Genomic DNA, 22876 nt, shown 5'->3' on the forward strand with positions numbered 1-22876 from the left:
GTCATGATCCTATGGTTTCATGAGCTCAAGCCCTGTGTGGTGCTCTGCACTGAGAGTGGAGATTGAGATTCTCTCTCTGCCCCTCCCGGCTCATGCTCTCTCTGTCTCTCTCAAAATAAATAAAATAAAATAAAATAAAATAAGAAATAGTGTTTATAGTACTTTCTGAATCCAGTTCTAATTTGTTTGAGTCATGAGATTTCTAGTGTTGTTATTATATGAATGGAACATTTTATATATTTGTTTAGCATTGCTATGTTTTTCAAACTGTCTGTATTTTAAAATTTCTATTCCTTAAAATAAGAATAAAACATCCTGAGTGAAAAGTTTAAGTGAGGGGGTTGTTAATTTAATAGATAGATACAGATACAGATATAGATATAGATATAGATATAGATATAGATATAGATATAGATATAGATACAGATATAGATATAGACATATAGGTATAGATAGGTAGATAGAAATAATACATAGATATAGATAAAATCAGGTTAAACAAACATTCTTAAGTGAAAAGAGGAAAGAAAAAATATGGAATTTTCATATGTATTACTGTTCTTATAATCCTTGTCATTTTATTTTTAAATGAATGTCCATTACATGTGAATAAGCCTCATCTTGTTGAAGAGCACATATGGACTAAGTTAGCTGGCATTTTCCTTATCAAAAAATAAACAAGTCTGAACGTGGGTGTTCTGTCAATCAGAACACTTAGCCATGTTACAGGCTGTAACTGATGTACAAATCCATTACCCAGACATAAAATACTTTACCAAAAAACAAATTAAATAGCTTTATAGCTCTTAACCGGATACATTGCCAAAATATGCAAAGGATGAAATATGTATGTGACTTCAAGAGAAGAAATTGAAACCAGGAGCCAACTATTTCTCAGCAGTGCAAATTATACTCCAGCCCTCTGTATTTTCATGTCTTGTCTTGTTTGTCTTATTAAACTTAGTGGGGGACAGGGAGAATCTGTCCCTTATTATATTCTATCAGCCAGTAGAGCATGTCCCTAATAGTACTTCTCTTGCAAATAAATATTTATTGTCATAGAAAGGAATTCATCTTTTTAAACAAGAAATGAAGAGAAAAATCCACAAGGCTTGATTCCTGGCCTACTATGAAAATGTGGATAAGCCATTTCACCTCTCTTCCTATTTTCGTCTCTAATAAAATGGAAACACCTACTTTCCTCTCCCAGGCTGTGGTGTGAGGTTTCATTATACAATACCTGTGAAGTCAATTTAGCTCCTCAGAAGATTGGTGTTATATAAACAGCAAATATTATTACTATCATTGGGTTGAGTTGTAACATCCCAATGTTTTAGCCAAAAGACTTGAGAAGGATGTTTGTAGGTTTACTATACTTTGTTTCATAAAAAAATCTGTTCTGTTTTTCATTACCAGACATCACTTTTAGTAGAAATTTCCTCCTGATATTTACAAAACACTGTATTTTATAAGTGAAGTGGTTCAGTTCTGTGAACTGATTATGACAGAGAACTACTTAATGAAACAGAGGCAAGTTCACACAGAGAAAGAGCCCTAAATTCCTCCTCCCTTTTTACTCCCTAGAAGTCAAAAGGAGGTTTCAAAGGCAAGAATGCCCCTTGGAAATTTTTGGAAGCTATTTCATGACCCTAATGATTTCTAAAGTTTTAGTTTTCCCCTAAATGCATCCAAGATCACATATCATGTTCAAGTGAACTAGGGCTACTATAAATAATCTCATTTTTTCAAAAGACCTGAAGGAGAAAATTTACTAATGCCATAGCCAAAATGCCCCTAATCCCCATACCGGGCCACATCCCTATCTGTTTCAGCTGACTTCACTTAAGACACTTTTAAGAGCAAATGTTACAAATTAATTCCAACTCATTAAATAATAATGACCATTCAATTACCTTCCTTTTCTGCTCAAGGTCTCCAAAAAGATATAACAATATGTAAGAAAATGCTCTTTAAGACAGAAAGATGAGTTACATCAGATCTGGGCAAAGAGAATGCAGAGAGACAGTTTAAAATTCTGAGTAGAGTTGCAATCAACTGCTTATCTCCAGACCCCATTTTTAAAAGCCAGGCTCAGGACCTGCCATTCTTGGGTTCAAGTGCAAATCCAAGAGCACATCACAGCACCGAGCTGGCGTCCTTGAACGACCCAACTTGGAATCTCAAGAATTGTTGCATTTATCCAGCTTCATAATTCCTTTCTAGATTGAGCAATGTATAAACAGCAGAACAACAGCTCAACCAAATTAAATTTAAAAAATAGAGTGTGAAGCATTAGTTTTCCAAATATAGCTTAGTCTATTAAGAATGCATCATCTTCGGCTCTCCATTATACTCAGAAATTTCATCAGGAAATAGACTTCATCAGAAATCAGGAGGCACACCAAGTGGTTACTTTTACTTTGCTGAGTCAGCTGAAAATATGTGTCCTAAGACATTCTGATCAACAGCAAAGTTTAAATGATGTATAGTATTTAAAGTCCAGGATTCTGAGAACACATAAAATGAAATGAAAACATATATCCACTCAAAAGCCATACATGCCAGATGTGGGCACTACAATCCAAGACTAAGAAGTTAAGGTATTCTTATCTTAAGCCAGGCTCCTACTTAAATGTGTATTTCTGTTTTTATGATAATATGAATTCAGGAATTTTCTTTGAAAAACCTAATAATGATCCAAGATTACAGATTTTAGGAATTGCAGCACTATGAATTATCTTGTTTATCTAAAAAAAAAAAAAAAGAATAACTGAGTTGAAAGAATATTTGAAAAGGAAAGGGATATTGTTGCCTAGTTTCTTTTTATGTATCTAGAGAGAATGACTGGCTGGCACAAAAATGACCTAGTTAGTTAGTAACAGAGCCAAGGTAAAGATCAATTTGATGAAGTTCACTGCTACCGTACTATCTCTTCATTAGTCCACATGTCTTGTTGGGGTTGTCTAACTGAGCTAAATAAAAAGATATTAGATTCCTTTCTCCTAAATGACTAAATATAAATTAATACTCTTTCTGTTTCTAATATGACAGATAAGCGACAGAATAAATCATGGGTCAGAAAACTATGGCCTGTGGGTAAAATCTGACTAGCAAGCTGTTTTTGTAAATAAGGTTTTCCTGGAACACAGCTTTGCTCTTTCCTTTACTTAGTTCCTGTGATTACTTCTGTGCCAGCCATATGGTGGAAATGAGCAACTGCAACAAAGACCTTATAAATAAATGACTCTGCTTCAGGTATAATAAAAATCACAAGTGCCACCCAAACTCTCAGTTTTCCTTCAGATGTAACAGACTGTACCATTTCATACTGGGTTTGCTAAGTTTCATGGCCTTCTTTTTTTTTTAATTTTTAATTTTTTTTTTACATTTATTCATTTTTGCGAGACAGAGAGAGACAGAGCACAAGCAGGGGAGGGACAGAGAGAGAGGGAGACACAGAATCCGAAGCAGGCTCCAGGCTCTGAGCTGTCAGCACAGAGCCTGACGCGGGACTCGAACTCAAAAGCTGTGAGATCATGACCTAAGCCGAAGTCAGATGCTTAACTGACTGAGCCACCCAGGCGCCCCTCATGGACTTCTTATAATAGAAAAGAAATGACTCTTACTCTCTAGCATTTGATATAGAATCAGGTTCTGATAAACTACATTTGTGATTTTGCTGCCAAAACACATAGTACTTGAAATAGAGTAAATATTTAAAGTCTATTGATGGAGAAAAATAAACTACCATGAAATCACAACTGTTCTGCTTTGCATTAGAAGTAAGGATTTCTCTCCCAGGACAATGTTCTTATCTGTGTAATTTGGCTAGTACACCACAGTCACTTTCAAATGCACTGTGGTATTTAACAAGCACTATCAATTAGAATCTACTCCCTGAGCTCATAATTGACAGAAGACAAGAATGTATAGGACAACATAACAAGACTGGCTGCACAATAAATGGCTGGATTCAACCTAAAGCTTCTAGATTTCCAATTTGATTAGCAAAAGGGGGGGGGCTTGGGGGGGGTGGAAGGGGGAAATGGCATCATGAATCAAATTCTCTACAGGTAATAACATAACACATTAACTGCCTACAGAAAAGGAAATAAATCTCAATTACTAAAAAAAGGCCCTCATCACTCAGTTGTCATTGTGTCATTCCTGCTTTGTATAACACTTTCCATGCTTCGGAATTAAAAAGCTGTTTCTAACAAATAAATGCTCTGCTTTGTGATCATAATTACATGGCTTATACATTTTATTAAAAGACAATTTAAAACATTATTGGCTTATTCTTTTTTTAAAAAGCAAAGGAAAAGGGATATTACTCTCAGAATTCTTTATAGAGGAAAAATTCCATCTCCTATTTAAGTTGATCAGTAAGTGTTAAACGATGTAGCCGTGCCATCTAGTGGCTTTCACTGGAAACACAATTTTGCAACATAGGTCTGGTTACTACTTTGAAACCCTAAATGGATTTCTCCTGTTAAACTCCAAAAACATCTCATATTACTAAAAACACAAAATATAAATGTAAGAACATGATTATAAAGTATATTAGGTATGCTTAGCCCGATAGAAATTCATGACAAAGAATTTTCATTCAGTTGAAATAAATTTACTGCTACATTAGAAACCGATGAAGTATTGTATTTGTTTAAAATAATTTGAATTAAATCTATCAGGACTTCTGGATTGTATTTACCCATGCTATTTTCACAACCTTATAAATAATATATATATATATATATATATATATATATAATTATTAAAAATCTAAACAACTGTTTCCTTAGAAGAACATCATTTCAAAATCTTTATGTAATATTTTAAAAATAGATGACTAAGTGTGCATTTCTGCATTTTGCTGTCCAGCATACCAAATACCAAATAGTGTACTTACTCATTCCCATACATTCTCTCATACTAAAATTTCCATAAATATTTAGAATAAATGTATTTGTAGCTTTAAAAATATAAAATTCTCTTTGAGGGAAATGTTATTATCAGAACTTCTTGATTAGCATATGACAACTTTTTCTGTTTAAAGTATATCTTACTCCTTAAAATGTTAACTTTTGTTAATTTTCTTTTTGTTTTCTCCTGATTTATTTACATATAGTTTAATCAGGTGTATTAAACAATTAAACAAATATTTAAAATATAGAGATATATAACAGGTTCTTACCAAAAGATAACAGGTTATGTATTGTATGAGAACATCAGATATAAGAAAAAACTCCCTCATTAATTTTCAAAAGGTAGAAATATATATCTATTAACAATAAGATCTACTTTGTTTTAATAAATTATTTACTTTAAGGATAACTTCCTTGTATATCATCTATTAGCAATTTTTCTTTGCCTTCCTATGACCATATCTAAAATCCTATGGGCCTCATGAGGGGTAAGCTTAACCTAAATGTGAAAGAATTTGAACATTCAGGTGAAAAAGAGAGAAATGCTACTTTCCTAAAGCCCACATATATATTCCCACACCCATATGTAAAAGTGTACAAACATATTTGTGTATATTCTCATATGTCTTACAAATACAGACTGTAAGATTTCACGAGGGCTTTAAAAAATTTGGTCTCTTCTCATAAATATGGAGAACAAAAAGAGGGTTACTAGAGGGGATATGGGAAGGGAGATGAGCTACATGGGTAAGGGGCATTAAGGAATCTACTCCTGAAATCATCGTTGCACTACATGCTAACTAATTAGGGTGTAGATTTAAAAAAATAAAATTTAAAAAAAAATTGGTCTCTTGAGTAACTGTGGTATAGTCTTGAATCTGCAACATTGTTAGCTCTGGTAATAAATAAGTATGAGAAGTTTTGGAGTCAGCAGCAAAGTGGTGGACGTGATGTTCTTGCATTTCAAAATTCTAAATATTTTATGTGTTATGGTGGTTTCCATAAGTAATGTTCTTTAAATCTTAGTATACATTTTATTATATGCACGTTAGAATTAATTCTTTTCATTAATGCTACATACAAAAATCCAATAGTGACTCATTGACTTTGATTACTGAAATTGACATCAAGACCCGGCAGCAAGATTCAGTTTCAAACTCACTGTTATATCCCATTCTAAACTTAAGTTCATTTATTTTCTGGCAAACCACTTTTTAATTACCACTGGAAGCAATGATGTAAGAAAACTTTTGATAGGCTTAGAATGAAAAGCTGGCTGATCTGATGATACGTAAGAAAAAATTATGTTTCATATATACTCTTAACTACCTCAGTATATAATTGGCTTCTCCAAGTATTGGTTATCAATAAAATAGATTTTCTTCATGGGAATGGTGATTATGGAATGAGAAGGAGCACCACAAGAACCACAGACTGTAATAATATTGGGGAGTTTCTTGCAGTAAATAAAATGAGAAGGTCAATATTTTTTTTTCAAACTAGATCATATTTTAAATAGAGAAAAAAAGAAATTATGTATTAAATAATAAAGCAATACCTAAAATGAATCAATGTGTTTGTGGCAAGTATTAATCACAACTTATTATGACACTGCACTGTGGTATACTTATTAAAAGGTCCAGGCACTCACTACATGCTTAATGACAGAAAATGGCCAAATCGATTTATAATCAAAATGTGTAATGGAGCACCCCACTGACTTACCACCAGGCCACCCTCTTTGTGTAAATGCTTACATTTTCCAAGCCCAGGAGCACAAGAAGTGGAATTGTTGTCATTCCTCCTTGGATCCATTCCTCCAGAGAGACTGTTCCATCATGATCATAGTCTATTTCTTCCATCATTTCATGGAGGATCTGGAGTAGAAGAGATGAGGGAAAGCTTGCAGTGAATCAATAAAATACATTTCAAAAGAAAGAATAAAGCATTGCAATGAATTAGCTAAAACAAACTGACCAGCAACTAATTGCAGAGTAGAGATAAATACCTAGGTAAGTTGGTACAATGTTAATCCAAAAACTGTGGATATCGTGGCTTTGTTATGATTTCCGGAACTTGACCACCTATGATGTTCAACTTGTAGGAATAACTGCTTAACTTTTTAATACTTTCTCAGTGAATGATACAGCTAAAACAAGAGGGTATCTTTAATTTAAGGGTGAAAGTGGTCTTTAATTGCTTTCTCTAGATTTTTAAAATTCATGTATATGCCAGAAAATGTCTGAACAAATTAACTTCATGGCAAAGAGCTGAAGTAATTCTTTGCTAAGTGGTAAGGGGTGGAGGAATTAAGTTGCTTTTAATTGTCCATCAGAACTTAATAAATCCAAGAAGTTAAACCATCAAGTCATTTTTGATTAGGTTTCTTTTCTAAAGTTGACTTGTATAGAATGTCTCAAAATGTTCTCTGCAGTGTTTGTTGGTAATACAACTATCTCTTTTACATTGGTAATATCAGTATTTAATCCAATGTGTTTAATAAGTATGTTAATATACTGTAAGCTTTTTCAAAGAGCATCCAGAATGTATACTAAGTATCACATAGGGGCTGTTAATATTACATTAGCAGAAAGTATATGTGTGTTCCAAACATATTACCCTTGCTTTCTGGGGAGATGAAGTATTTCCATCTAATAGCACCAAAATGCTAATACAGAAATTTTAATCGATTCAGAAAAAAAAAAGATACACGGAGAGCACTAGAACAAAAATTTGAAAGATGCAATAAATGAAATACTTGATATGTTGATACAGTGTTTTTTGCCTAAAAACTCCTGAACTTAGTTGATTGGTGTGGTTCCTCATGAAGTATTTGAAAATCAGGTTATTTTCCTTCATACACACCTAAAGGTAGGTATTGAGAAACAAGAGACTTTTTGGAACAAATGGTGCTGAAATAATCATTTTATTATTCTCCAAATGAAAAACAGGGGAAATTATTTAGAATTTAGCAAAAAGGTAGAAGATACTGTTAAAATCTCCTGCCCCTTGAACGTACTTTGATGAACTAGTAGAAACAATAAATAAGAAGAAAACTAAAACACAGAGCATTGTTTCAGGTGGTTGTACCTCATACATCTAATGTTAGAGCCCGGGTTCATTTTTTAAAAACCTTTTCCAAGGACGTCTCAATATTCCCCATTAACTGCCATGAACCTCAAATGTTCAATTGTTTTTATTCATATGTGTAAACTTATCAGGTGTCTGACAATGTGTACAAATGTACACACTGGTTTAAAACAGGCAGAGTTGCCGAATCATTAGGCAGAATGAGGCATGCGGTTCCCCATGATGGCAAACACACTGCACAAGGTAAGTCATTTTATCTTCACTTTCTACTATTTATACTACTCACAGAGGTGACCGATTTATCAGTGTGTGCTGCAAATGACAAATAATGCCATACAGTTTATTATTTATATTTTCTAGTAGGGATCTGTCATAATTAGACGGCCCAGCCACCAACTGTTCCCTTCCTCAAATCATCCACATTTCCCTTTTACTCAAATGTACAGCCTGCCAATATTTTGGGGGAGAGAAAGCAGTAGTGCCGCCTTCAGCTTTAAAACCTAATATAAAAAACATCTTCCTTTTTTCCATGGCTCCAGTGAGGACAAGAGACTTGACTGAAAGATGTACCATATTTACAGGTATTAAGGTGAGTAGGATGGACAAAGCTGTTTTAGATGAACATAACCCCAAAGGACAAAAGAACTTAAAAGTCCCTTCATTTCAGTGAAAATAGTACTAAGATGAATCAAGCAGTATTCTTAGAATTAAATGCCATTCTTTTATTATTGAATATAAAAACTGCAACCTTGTTCATGATATCTGCTATGCATCATGTGCACAGCATGTGTATTTCCACATCCCTCAAAAAAGAAAAACCAGTTGACTTAAAACTTGGAAACATCAATCCCAGTAAGAATGGTGCCCTCCTTTATAGGTGACATTGCATATAATTTTGTTGTAATTTACTGGCGTTAGTTTCCAAAGCAAAGGGAATGCTATCTCAGCTCTCCTATCATATAATCATGTCATTATCATGCCGTTATAAGGCTTTTAAAATTCATATAAAATGCAAGCCATTAAAATAAATTGATTTCTATTTGCTTAACTCATTTATAATTTTCTCGACTTAGTTGGTTTCAAGAACAAACTAAAGTCAATAACATACTTATCAACTCTCCCCAAAATATTACTTGTAGCAAAAGTCACAGATTCTAATCAAGTATGTTTTAATATACATTTGAATAATGCTGTAAAAATAAGGGTTTTTTTTCATTTTTTTAACATTTTATTTATTTTTGAGACAGGGAGAGACAGAGCATGAACAGGGGAGGGTCAGAGACAGGGAGACACAGAATCTGAAACAGGCTCCAGGCTCTGAGCTGTCAGCACAGAGCCCGACGCGGGGCTCGAACTCACGGACCGCGAGATCGTGACCTGAGCCGAAGTCGGCTGCTTAACCAACTGAGCCATCCAGGCGCCCCAATAAGGTTTTTTTTTTAATGTTCTTACAAGCATTGTTAGATACCATTTCTTTAAACAATAGATTATAATTTTCTAGCTCTATCTTTAACCAGCTTAAGTGCTACAGGGAAGTTACTTTAACATTCTGAGGTCTCAATTCCTCATCTGTAAAATGAATAAAACAGTAGTATCTACTTCAGAGAGTTGCAAGTGTTGAATAACATATATACAGGGAATAATACAATGCCATACACAGTAAACTATCATCTTGTTGATTGAGTTCACCTTCTTTTAGAATCAATATTTAGCTATTTCCATACGAGGAAAATCATAGAGATCATGAAAAACACACATCATTTTTGACTTTTTTATGACATGGCACAACTTTGGCAGTGTTCATCAGCAGCCTGTTTACCGACAGATATTTGAGGCCACCATTCAAATTAATTTCCATGAAGAAGAAAAGGAAAAGTTACTGTTTAGAACTCCAGAACAGCACACATACATTTTCTTGTTCAGAATCCATTTTCAGCACTGAATAGAAAGAGTAATTTAGAGTTATCAAAGGAAAATATCAAATGACAGGAGTATCTTCAAGTTCCAAAAACAAACAAACAAAACAAAACAAAACAAAACCCAAAAGGCAAAGGGGTCTTTTAGAATGTAGCCAACAGTTAAACCATTCATATACCTACTGGATTAAGTTCAGTGACATCCCATTCAAGGTACTCTGCGACATGCATCATCTGACTGATGATATTTTCTAGTTCCTGGAGAGAAGGGGGGGGGGGGTGGAGAGAGAGAAGAGAGAGAATATGGATATGAATAGAAGGTCTTTGTAAGTTTTTCAAACTTTTACTTACAAGAATTGTTTTCTTTAACATGTAGCTCAAAAACTAAAGGAGTTACATGATTAATTTATACCTATTATATAAAATTTATATATCTATATAGTAATTTATATACACATGTAATGTATCCTTTTAACAGTCTGATTAACTATACATAAAAGATGCACTTGAATACAAATTCATTTTGTACTTTGTCTAGAAATCTTCACCAGGAGAGGGCACCAACTGCACAAAAAAGATTTTCTTCCAATAGAAGATTTTTTTTAAGGAAGAAAATCTGTCTTGGGAAAGAACATCTGATCAAAGAAGAGACATGCATATTTTCACAAGATGTGATGTTTAAGTCACCAAGCATCCTGACCCTATGGCTTGGAAACAGGTGTGGAAGGATGAAAGGAAGTGTTTGAGGGCAACTGAGAAGTTTATTTTTATTCCGATACACTGAGAATGTATATTGACTGTTCTAGTCATTAAGTGGTATAATTTGCTCTGCTAGAGGTGCGTTCAAGGGTCAAAGTTTAGAGGCTAAGTACATGTAAAGTTTATTTTATGAGGAAATGGAATTTTAGTTAGAATCTTCATATTATTCTGCTCAAGTGTCAACTCTTTGTACAACGGCTAGTTAATACATATGACTTGACTAAACAAATTAAAACATTTGCTCATAACTATTTATTTAATGCTTTAATTGTTCCCTGTCTCCAGAATAGATTAAATATGCTTTGTAAATGCTAGTAATTTTAAATGTAGTCAATGACGTAATTAAAATTGTTGTTACAGTATAATAATGTAAAACTTTATACTTCTTATAGTATAAAAGAATAAGGTTTGAAAGCATATTAATCAAAGATAACTCTACTCAATCTAATCTCTAATCTACTAATCTCAATCTCTGATCTAATATATGTACTTAACATTCATAAAGTGAAGAAGGAAATACGGTAAAAGAGGTTTTCTTTTGGGAGATAATGGATCCCTATAAAAAACTGATGGAAGCTACCCTACCATTCTCTAGAAAAATGTAATCATGAAAATGTTGCTTGTGTAACACAGGTTGCCCCAGAAAAACATACAAATATGAATGTGTTTACTTAATACAGATAAGAAAAATTTTAAACTAGTGTACCTTGGAATTATAGGCTAGAATTGTGCGTGTGCGTGTGTGTGTGTGTTACTCTGTCTTTGCCTACATATATATGCCTTAGTGGTTTAGAAATGTTAAACGTCCCTGGATATGTTTTTAAGAACAGAAACTATTTCTAGTGGGCTATTATGTAGGCATGTTTAATTAACATTAGATAAGTCAACTAACCTAAGACTCGGTTTCCTCATCAGTAAAATGACTATTCTAATCTTATGTAGTTTGTAGAGTTGCTACAAAGAGTAAACATGCTATGATATGAAATACATTTATGCCACCTGGCATAGTGCGAGTGATCAACAAATATTAACTAGCATTATTACACAACAGTGGTCATTTTTCAAAGTATCAATTTTCCTATGCCTTGCCTCCACTATGTGAAGTGTTATACCTTTACAATTCCAAGACAAATGACATCAGCATGTTCAATTTCAACCTGACAGTGAAGGCAATATACTGTTGTAGTAGGTTGTATGGAGAAAACCATAGAAACAAAATTCAGACCCTTAATTATAAAACAGACTACTTGAATCATAAATAAATTTATTTATCCCCAATTCATTGTTTAATATTGTATGTATAGTTATAAATATTGTTGGAAATATACTGTATGTTAACAACAACAACAAAAATGGCCAGAGACCAAAAAAGCATTTAATTTAATTTTCAAATCAGCTGCCAAACCATGGCTAAAAGTCTAGTAAAGAAACATCTTTTTAATTTAATTAAACAGAAACATTAAATAAAACAAATTTGCATTGAAATATAATTTGTATCAATATAGTCAGAAGTGCTACAATAAGCATATGGAAATATCTAGAAAAGTCTAATCTCCTAGCTGTGAAGTGCCACCAGAAAATGAGCAAATGTATCGTGTAGCTTAATATTCCTAAATGGAAAACTGCACACTACCAGGCACTTAAAAATGATAGCATTTGAAAAACCGGAGGGACTTAAATAAGAAATCCTACAATCACAGCATCAATTTAGATGGGTGGTCATTTCCTAAATTAGGAATTATACGTTTTTATCTCTCTCTGGAGAAGCTAATGTGCCATTATTGTACTCAGGATTACATAAATATGTATCCAACTTCATTGCTTTGCCTGTAGAATTCTGTTTGGTTCTGTTAGAGGGAGGTATATCAGATGATGAGAGAAACTCACTCATTATCAGAAGTAATGCTCATTGTAATCAATTTAAAAATATCAAAACATTTGTTTTTTAATGTACCTGCATACTTCAAAATTTCCACAACCTGACATTTATTATTTTATTAATATTCTTATATTTCCTTTATGGAATAGGCAATGATATAATATGACAAAATATATGATTAGGAAATATAAATGCATTATTGGATGGAACCTGAAATGGATTTTCATTTGAGGCACTGATTCGTGCAGTAAAATTAAGAATCTAACTACTCTGAAAACTAACACTTATTTGTGTATATTACAAATAAAATAAACATTTAATTATTCATTTCAATTAAGTCATACAGAGATTGTATTTTTTTCCTATTGCTTTTTATGGCTAAAATGATAAAGAATACAGTTTGCATTTATATTAGATGAGACATTTTAAAAGAAGAGTTGGTCAAATCAATTTTTAAATATATGTATGTATTTTAACAGCATATATATGACCAAAAGACTTTAAAATGTGGCAAATGATAACATGATTGAATTGACTTTATAATTTCTTTTAATTCTACTGGTATTCTCGATAATTTCCTTAGTGTCAAACCTCAGATTTTTTTTTTCTTTCTAGATCGATGATCTCAACTTTCTCATGTATTATTCAAACAAGGTTGGGGTCTTTTTTTATAGTCCCATGCATGAAAGTCACTTTTTTCTAGTAAAACAATTCAATAGAACAATTGTAATCCTAACAGCCTTTTCAGATCATTCTCTTTCAAAAATTCAGATGATAAAAATGCTGTGTGAGTGCATGGAAATTATATTAAGTGTGTCTTCTGTGGTAATAGCTATAAATTTATTCATTGCATTTTTCAGAACAAACTGCTTTGAAATTTTCACAGAAAATTTGAAGAAAAAAAATTACCGAGCTGTCCAGGAAGCCATTCCCATCTGTGTCATAGAGGCGAAACATAACTAGAAATAAAAGAGGTGTTGAAAAAAATATTATAGGTGAGTGAGATCAATGTTAGGATAAGACAGATTCTTCAAAATTTATTTTCTGTTGAAAGCAAATATTCAATCCTCTCTTACTTAAAGCAATTGATCTATGGGATCATTTCTCAAACTAATTTGCAAATGAATTCATCAGTTAACAAAAATATGAAATATCAGATACAAGGTCTATCAATTTTTGTTATGTATCTAGAAAACACTAAGAGGTACTATTCTTTGCTCATTTTTTTATTACAAGATCATTAAATGAAAACTCAAAAATGAAAGAAGGAGTTTAGACATTCAGAATGCAGATATTAAAGGGCAGAGGGAATAAGAAGAAAGATGTAATTTGGAGGTGTGTAACCCAAATTCGGAACGTGCGATCCTCTAGTACATGAGTATAGTCAAACACTGTTTTCTTCTCTGTAAAATGAGAATAACTACCCTGTCATAAGACACACATGTGAAAGTTAAGTGAGGTGATACACATAAATGCATATCCAAAGCTGTCGGTCAGTACACAAATGTAAGCCCTTGTTTTGATTGATCCCTAAGCAGTATGGGAAAGGATTAGTGCAAAACAAGGGAATTTTTCTGACGGAGGACAACAAGACACAAAATGCATTACTACCACGGTTATAATGGTGTATTTGTTGCAGTCTGAGAGGTATTTCATAGGTTACCCACTCTTTGAACTAATGAGTCAGGAAAAGGGAAGTGCTGTCTCTGTGGTAGCCAGCACAGGAAAGCCAGAGGACAGTGGGTCTCAATGGCCTGAGGATTCCCTCATAAATTCACATACCACCAGGAGACCACAGAAGAGGCTGCAGGTGCCATTTTGAGATAAACAGAGAAGACTGACACAGCTGTTAAAACAGAGGAGTGGAAGTGAGAGTTTTTGTTGGGTTTGCATAATTTCTGGGAGAATCTTGATGTCTGAGGTCTATCATATTAAATAAAGACATTGATAACAAGGGGGCATAATTATGCAATGGCCTTGATCATATATCTGTAATTATTATTTTTGTATTTAAAAACAATCATTATACTTCACCAATCTAAGATATGATTATTTATTTATAAGATGTATAGCCGGTCTGCATACAACGAACTGGAAAAAATGCTTGCAATGTAACTATCATATACTATTTATTGTAAAACGCGAAAAGACTTTAAAGATGTTAAAATGTAAGGGGAAAGTGTGTACCTATTGAGTTAAGGAACATAACGTTAGGCTGGCTAATGATGTAAATATCTTTATTTGCAAACCATGATGATTACTCTCTCTCGTGTACTCAATAAATGACAAAAATTCAGAAAGAAAAAAACCTACCACAACATGGATACTAAGATTTTCCAGAAAAAAGCAGAAAATAAAAATCACTTGTTAAGCGGCAGGAATTCATTCACACATCGCCCAAAGAACGGTTTCAGTGCAGGGAATAAGGAAAAGACTTACAAAAGCCTAACTTTATTTATTTATTTATCTTTATTTATTTATTTAAGTTTGTTTATTTTTTAGAAAAGCGGGACAGACACACACACACAGAAAGAGAGAGAAAGAGAGAGAGAGAGAGAGAGAGAGAGAGAGAGGGAGAGGGAGAGGGAGAGGGAGAGGGAGAGGGAGAGGGAGAGAGAGGGAGAGGGAGAGAGAGAGAGGCTGACTCAAGTAGGCTCCCTACTGTCAGCACAGAGCCGATTCAGAGCTGGAACTCCTATACCGTGAGATCATGACCTGAGCGGAAGTCAGATAGCTTAATCCACCGAGGCACCAAGCCTAACTGTATTTTAGAATGGGGGGTACTGGTGACTCTATTAATCCTATCTTACTGTAGTAATCCTTATTGTAATAAATGACTATGAAACCGTTTTCACATGGTCGGATATATGGAGCTCTACACTTCTTGGTAAACCCTGTTGGAAACATAACCTCAAAAATACACACACAAGTGGACTCTGTGCGAGGGTATCTGCCATTTATTTTTGGCACTGTCTGCAACTTCTTTCTATGTTCTTAAAGCCACACGTTACAAAACACAGTAACAGATGACCTGAAGGGAGAGTTTTGCACATGACGTCGGCTCTACTATTCAGAAGAAAAACCTTGTTAATCGATCAGATGCTAGTGACCCAAGAAAAAATGTGCTATACAAATTCATTCTGGTGATGTGAGGCAGGAGTAGCAGTAATCAGAGAGAGTGCATTCGGAGTCCTGGATGTGTTAGGACTGTTGGCAATGAACAGTGCTCTCCCTGTGCACGGAGCGGCAGCAATGGGATTTTTCCCCGGTCCAATTCTGTACTTAAGTTCACCACTGATCCTAGAAAAGTATCCTCCAGATCTGGTTCTCTGCCTCTACTAATGATTCTCTGTGTTCCTCGATATCATTAAAAAAACAATAACCAGCTTTATTAAAAATGAAATTAAAATTAGGGTGCCTTGGTGGCTTGGTCGGTTGAGCGTCACACTTCGGCTGCAGTCATGACCTCACAGTTCATGGGTTCCAGTCCTGCATCGGCTCTATGCTGTCAGCACGGAGCATGCTTAGGATACTCTGTCCTCCTGTCTGCCATCCCCCCCCCCCCCACACTTATGTGTTTTCTCTTTCTCTCTCTCAAAAATAAATAAACCTTACAAAAATCCTAAACATAGGATATTTTTTAAAAGTTAAATTTAATTAATTAAAAACTAACCTGTTTTTCTGTCTTGCCCAGTGATATTGTGCACTCAACATTGGTACTTAGTTCACATCAGACATAAAGGTTAGATCAAGATAAATTTTAAGTGTAAATTGAACTTAAAAAAAAATGTGACTTTAATTTTAACACTAAAGCTAAATTATAAAGCTTCTAGAAGAAAATACAGGAAAATATCTTTACAACCTTAAGGTAAGCCAATATGGACCATCAATTATTATTATTTTTTAATAGGTAGGGGCGCCTGGGTGGCTCAGTCAGTTAAGTGTCCGACTTCCGCTCAGGTCATGATCTCACAGTCGGGAGTTCGAGCCCCGCGTCAGGCTCTGTGCTGACCGCTTGGAGCCTGGAGCCTGTTTCAGATTCTGTGTCTCCCTCTCTCTGACCCTCCCCCGTTCATGCTCTGTCTCTCTCTGTCTCAAAAATAGATTTAAAAAAACGTTAAAAAAATAAATAATAGATAAATTAAACTTCATCAGAATTAGAACTTCTGTTCATCAAAAGATAAATAAGAGAAAGAAAGGGAAAAAAAGGAAAGAAAGAAAGAAAGAAAGAAAGAAAGAAAGAAAGAAAGAAAGAAAGAAAAAGAAAAATAAGAACAAAATAATCCAGCCACAAATTAAAGAACTTTTGAAAACACAGATGTCTGATAAAGGGCTTATTTCAAAAATATATTAACAAACTCTATAGCTTAGTAATAAAATGACAACCCAAATAAGAGAGAGTCAAAAAATATTGAACAGATATTTCAAAAATGGAAGATACATGAATAGTCAGTCAAAATGAAGTGTTCAAGATCATCAATCATAAACAAAATAAAAATTTAAGCCACAGAGACCACCATACAACTATTAAGAAGACTCTGGAATTCAAAAAAATTAAATGAACAAATTCAAATAAATTAAAAAAATACTATGTCCAAATTGTGTTCCCAGTAGAGATGTTGGTCTGAAAGTTTTTTCATTATTGTCTAAAGTAGAAGTCCTGACATCTTTTGAATAATTTCTAAACACACTGACAGTGGGTAATGGTTGCTTATGAATTCTCTTTATTTCATAAAGGAAAAAGGTGGAAAAATAAAAGTTCTAGTCAATAAGAATAGCAATCATATAAACGGCATGCATATATTGAACAGTAAATCTAACATACTCTAAATCTGACCAAGTCTAAATCAAGAATTTCTTCCTTCCTCCCTTCCTTCCTTCCTTCCTTCCTTCCTTCCTTCCTTCCTTCCTTCCCTCCTTCCTTTCCCCCTAATAAGAGAGAGAAATTCTAGGATTTTAGTTTTCAGAGACAAGTCTATTTTCCTAATTTAAAATTATAGTAGTGTCATGCAAAATATGAAGTATTAAACACATTTGTCGACATTGGCTGTGTACTGAAGTGCGACTATGGTAATAGTAATGTATGAAATAGACATAAATCAGGGTGCCTGGGTGGCTCTTGATTTTGGCTCAGGTCGTGATCTCACAGTTCTTGAGATCGAGCCCCACATCTGGCTCTGCGCTGACATTGCAGAGCCTGCTTGAGATTTTCTCCCTGTCTCGTTGTCTCCCCCACTCACTCCACCAAAAGAAATAAATAAGCATCTAAAAAAAGAAAAAAGGAAATTGGCATGAATCAACAAGTACAAGGAAAATGTAAGAGAAAAAAAAAAGGAAGCTGGAAAACACATGTTGAGTGACTTGGAACCCAGAGAATATAAACATAAGTGAAGAAGCAGCAAAGATTTGCACAGAAAGGGTGATGAGATGGAAAATTAAGTGATAATCTTCATGAAATGAAATTAGACCCTCAAATACTACCCTTCATACCATCCACCTAACAATATGCCAGCTCCCTACCCCAGGAGAAGAGTGGGCACTGTGCTCTATAGCATGCAAACCAAGAGGATGCTGAGCTCAGGCTGCTTAGGACTGTTGATGGGAGGGGCACTACACCAAAATCAGGGTGTTTATGTGAAAATCTATACATTGAATATTAAGAGTATAAGCCCCCTTCCTTATCTCTAGTGAGTCACACTTAAACCTCACCCACATACCCACCCACCCACCACACCAAGGAGTCCTTCCAAAACAGGTAATTGGGAGGGGGAAAAAAAAAAACAGCAAGGCAGGGAGACAGAATAAAATCTTGTAAGAGGAAAGTTGCAATCCATAAAACGAGAAGAGAAACAAATAAGGATTATGCTGAGAACAAAATGAATCCTCTGTGAAGTTAAAAGCATGACAGAAAAAGTAAAAAAAAGACATCACAGATGTAGAAGACATTACAGATGAAAAAAAAAAAAAAAGAAGACATAGGAGAAAATATGTTGGAAAAGGAAAATACTGAAAAAAAAAAACAAATTCAAATTTCTGTCTTGGAGTATCAATATCCAAAAATAATAGTTCCAGAAAGACAGAACAAGTAAAATAATGGAGAAAGTAACTAAGAATAAAAAGATTAAAGAAAAAATGAAGGGCACAAATTTTTAAACTAGAATTTGTGGTGGAGGATTTGAAAATTCTTCAGTTGTACAGAGATAGAGAAACTAATGAAACTTTTTAAAAAGGTAGTTATTTTTTTTAAAGGGCAGTTATTAAAACTATGGAAAATAAAAATTGTTTGGCTTGGTAAGTCTATATAATCTTTCCCTTTTAAAACTACATTGAATAATATTGATAAAATTAATATTCTTCTTAGAATTTAAAACTAAATTAGGCTCCAAGGTCAAGTGAATCATTGAAAAAAAATATATTCTTAAAACTAACATAATAAGGATATAGATTTTTAGGTGCAAACATAATTTAAGCTCAATATTAAAATAACTCTGTCAACATGATAAGTCCCAAATGTGGGTACCTGTTACAAAGTTACAAGCTAGTTTAACCCACTTTTTTTCTATTTTTATGCTCATGCAATTTCCCTTTATATAGAAACAATTATGCACCCACACATGAATTTGGTTAAAAGATCAGGGCAAAGGCACATTATGCAATATAAGGTTCATTCTTTCTATCTACAATTTTTTCTCTTCCAAAAGATTTGCAAGTTTTTAATCTATTTCTCCTCATCATCCTACTAAATATACTCTGGTGTTATTATACTTGGGATAATATATTTTGCTAATCAAAATATTAATATTTAGTTGTTATTAAACATTAGAAGGTATGTTTATAAAGGGCATGTAAGCTGGAATTTTTTAACTCACATTTTTTTTTTTACTTTTTTATATATTAGTAAGCTTTCAGGGCAGAGGTGAAAAAAAATAGCTGCTTGGAGTTTGTGACCTCTAATGCAATGAAGTAATGTTTTCTCCTTTTTTCCTATAGAGGAACAACAAAGACAAAGAAAGGAAGCTTTTCAAAATGAAGAGCACTTATACAGTCACTCAGAAATCATGGGTGTTAGTCACAGCCAGAAAAAAAACAGTGCTATAATTAACGACCAGTCTCTCTGGGCTTTAATTTTTTTCATTGACTCTATAGGGAGAATGACTAACTGATCTTTAGGGTCTCTTCAGTGTTAAATCCAATTGTTCTAAGATTAATACTATACATGGCAATAACTTTAACATACAGGTTATTCTTCATTATTTGTGTGTCAATGATCTATTTTGTGGTTATTTTTGTATTTTGTATCTGTATTTTGTATTTCTCTTCAGTGATACATTTTCATTAAATGTAAGCTAACAACAATTATTCCTTAAGTCATTAACAATTTATAAATACCAATCCTAATGTAAATATAATGTGTCTTAAAAATGCAGTATAAATGAATTTAGCATCATTCCATGACTTAAATAATTCACGTTTTTTTCTCTTCTCAAACACCCATTGACTTCAACACAATTCCAATTAAGTATCATTCATTGATCATCTGTCTGTTGAAATACACACACACACACTCACACACACAGAGTAGGTGCTAGGGTAGGAAGTTACACAGCATAAGTGTACAAGCAAAATGAATCCAATTAGGAGTTGGCCAGAGAATTCATAACATGAGCTGGGCCTCAAGTGTATACTGTAGTGGATCTGATATACATTGAGAAAGAGCACTCCCAGCAAATGCACATTATAAGCAAAGGTATAAATATGAAAAAGTTTGGGTTTGTCTGGTGATTGAAAAGTAGATCTATGTGACTAGGACGTAGTCTGTGCATGTAAATGTAGGTCAAAGCTAAATGCAAGACTGGCCAACTAGGTTGGGATGAAACTGTAGAGTCAAATCAGTTTATAGCTCTAAGTTTAGGGCTTAAGTTTATGTATTTTTAATGGGGAACTGTCAAAGGGACACATTCAGAAGAAGAAGAGGAAGAAGAAAGAACATGTCTAGAGGTTGACAAGTTTTACGTAAGATGAAACAAAGTTATAAGAATTCACACCTAAAGATGATGATTAAATACGTAGGTGTTGGAAAAATGAAGCATCTGGATCAACTTAACTAGAAGAAGTTGATGATGAGAGAAACACTGAGGGCACTGTAGGCCAGCTGAAGTTTTGAGTAGAGTTATAATCTGTAGAATTATAGTTTTATTTTACTAAATCTCTGCCATCACCATATATAAGCAAATAAACTGGGTGCCCAAAACTAAATGTCAAAGAATGACTGGCATCATAGATTATGGAGGGATGGTTTCCAAAAAAGCAGCAGGCAAATTCAGGAGGAAGGGAAATGGTTAAGAGACAAGAATACTTATTTAAATTGCACTTAACAAACATTTATGTGAACCAATAAATGTGAAGGAATTTATGTGAGCAAATATTGGTTAATTTAATCTTTATAGCAAACATATGAGATAGATATTATTATGATTCCAATTTTATAGTTGGAGAAACTAAGGCCTCAAGAGGTTTTTGTTTCATAAAATGTGCCCCAGGCAGTCATAAGTGTTAAAGCTAGGACGCATTCAGTTAGTGAAATCAAGAGTCTAGGCTTTTCAGTACTGTGCTATGCTATGTTTAAATTAAAAGTAGGAGAGGGGGAAGTTAAGTGATCATAGTCTGGGGTCAAAGTAAAATGTTAGAGCTTAAAATTTTAGAATAAAACCAGTCTTTACAAATTACAAGTCGTGTGGTATTGCAGCAGATGTGGGAGACTGAAATAAAATGGAGTTGAAATCACAGAATTCGAGGAAGGCAAAGAAACTAACAGAGGGAGATACTGAATGGCTCTCCACAAAGTATTGTAGCTGACTTAAGGTGAGGAGGGCAAAACAGCTGGGGTACAATGTTCCTATTCCACACAGCAGGATGGCAGGTAAGTAGCACCGACAAGGAAAGAGAAAAATGGAATTCCCCACAACCTGAACACATTTACACAAAAACACGTGCACATGCACATATACCTTCTACAGTAGCAGGTGAATAAATGCCATCTACTTGATAGGGCCTCAGAATAAGCAAAGTTCTCAGTGAGAAAACATGATTGGAGTAGGCAAAGTAATTTGAAGAAATGACATAATCGGTGGAAAGTTCGAGGACTTTTGTCTATTTCCTTTCAAAGAAAAAAATAATCTTTATTCTAAACATTGTGTGAATGCCTGGCAAAAAAAGACAGGTAGGGAGATGGGAGGTGATAGTAAGTGATGGATAGATTTATAAAACAGTATTTTGGGGGAAAATATCTTTTTTAGAAACATTTACAACCATGTCATTATTTTATGTAGTAACCCAGGGAAAGAAGCCTACCAAATACTGTCACCATTCAGCAGTTCTGAGAAACGGTCCTTCCTTCAGAGAAAGTGTGTGTGTGTGTATGATTCATTGGACGGAGGAATTGCATAAGCCAGTGTTCCTCAGAATGTGGTCCCTGAAGCAGCAACATCAGCACTATGTGGAGCCTTGTTATACATGAAAATTCTAAGGGCGCACACCAAGCCTGCTGAAGCACCTACCCTGAATCTGGGGCTCAGAATAAGCTGTATGTTCCTAAGTCCTACAGGTAATTCTTATGTGTGATAAAGTTTAACTTCTGGCCTAAGTGAATGTGCGTGTATTCCTTTCTGTTTAGCTACTTAGAAATTAAGATCCAAGTTCAGCATTTACCAGCAAAAATGAATTATATTAGGTGCTTGCCCATATTTATTTATTGTCAACTTACTTATTTTTTTCTTTCCTCTAGTTTATATTGTGTTTAATAAGTCACAACCCTTTTGGAAATAAGTGTATGTTAAATTAACCACCATTAAATTTCTTTAAAGTATTACTGAAAATATTTTTCAAACCTGTAGCTCTAGAAGACTACATGAATATTGAGAATATGTCAATGTTTAATTGTAGAAGGAAAAGAGTGTACAGTCCATTGATATGAAAGTGGGTAAGAGGCATGGATTCTGACTTAACAGAGGTAGGAAAGGGCCAGGCACTGGCATTAAAAACAAACAAAACAAAACAAAGCAAAGCAAAGCAAAGCAAAACAAACAAACAAACAAAAAACAGACAAAAAACAAGTTCCAGATAAGTAAGGATCAAGTTAAGTTCCTCCAAATCAGAGGAGTAGAGCAGAGAACTTGAGTGTAGCAGGGACAGAGGCAGAATCTTCATATATTCGTAAATTGACATTCATCTATTTCGAAGAGACTGATGAAAATCATACTGATAGAGCCAGGCTCTAAAAATTCCCACTATGACAAGAGTCTGAAGCA

At 34.0% G+C, this 22876-nt stretch overlaps 1 protein-coding gene across 11 annotated transcripts in view; it reads right to left on the bottom strand.

Annotated features, from left to right (window-relative positions):
- Nucleotides 1-22876, bottom strand: part of DGKB (diacylglycerol kinase beta) — a 945456-nt gene that overhangs the window by 519156 nt on the left and 403424 nt on the right. For all 11 annotated transcript variants that reach the window (XM_045052433.1, XM_023250408.2, XM_023250411.2 and 8 more), the window contains 3 exons: nt 13479-13528; nt 10115-10189; nt 6683-6802 (listed from right to left, as the gene is read on the bottom strand). In XM_045052433.1, coding sequence (XP_044908368.1) covers nt 6683-6802; nt 10115-10189; nt 13479-13528 — 245 coding nt within the window. The remainder of the gene's footprint in view (nt 1-6682; nt 6803-10114; nt 10190-13478; nt 13529-22876) is intronic.

The sequence above is a fragment of the Felis catus genome, chromosome A2, assembly GCF_018350175.1.
Source record: "Felis catus isolate Fca126 chromosome A2, F.catus_Fca126_mat1.0, whole genome shotgun sequence".
NCBI lineage: Eukaryota > Metazoa > Chordata > Mammalia > Carnivora > Felidae > Felis > Felis catus.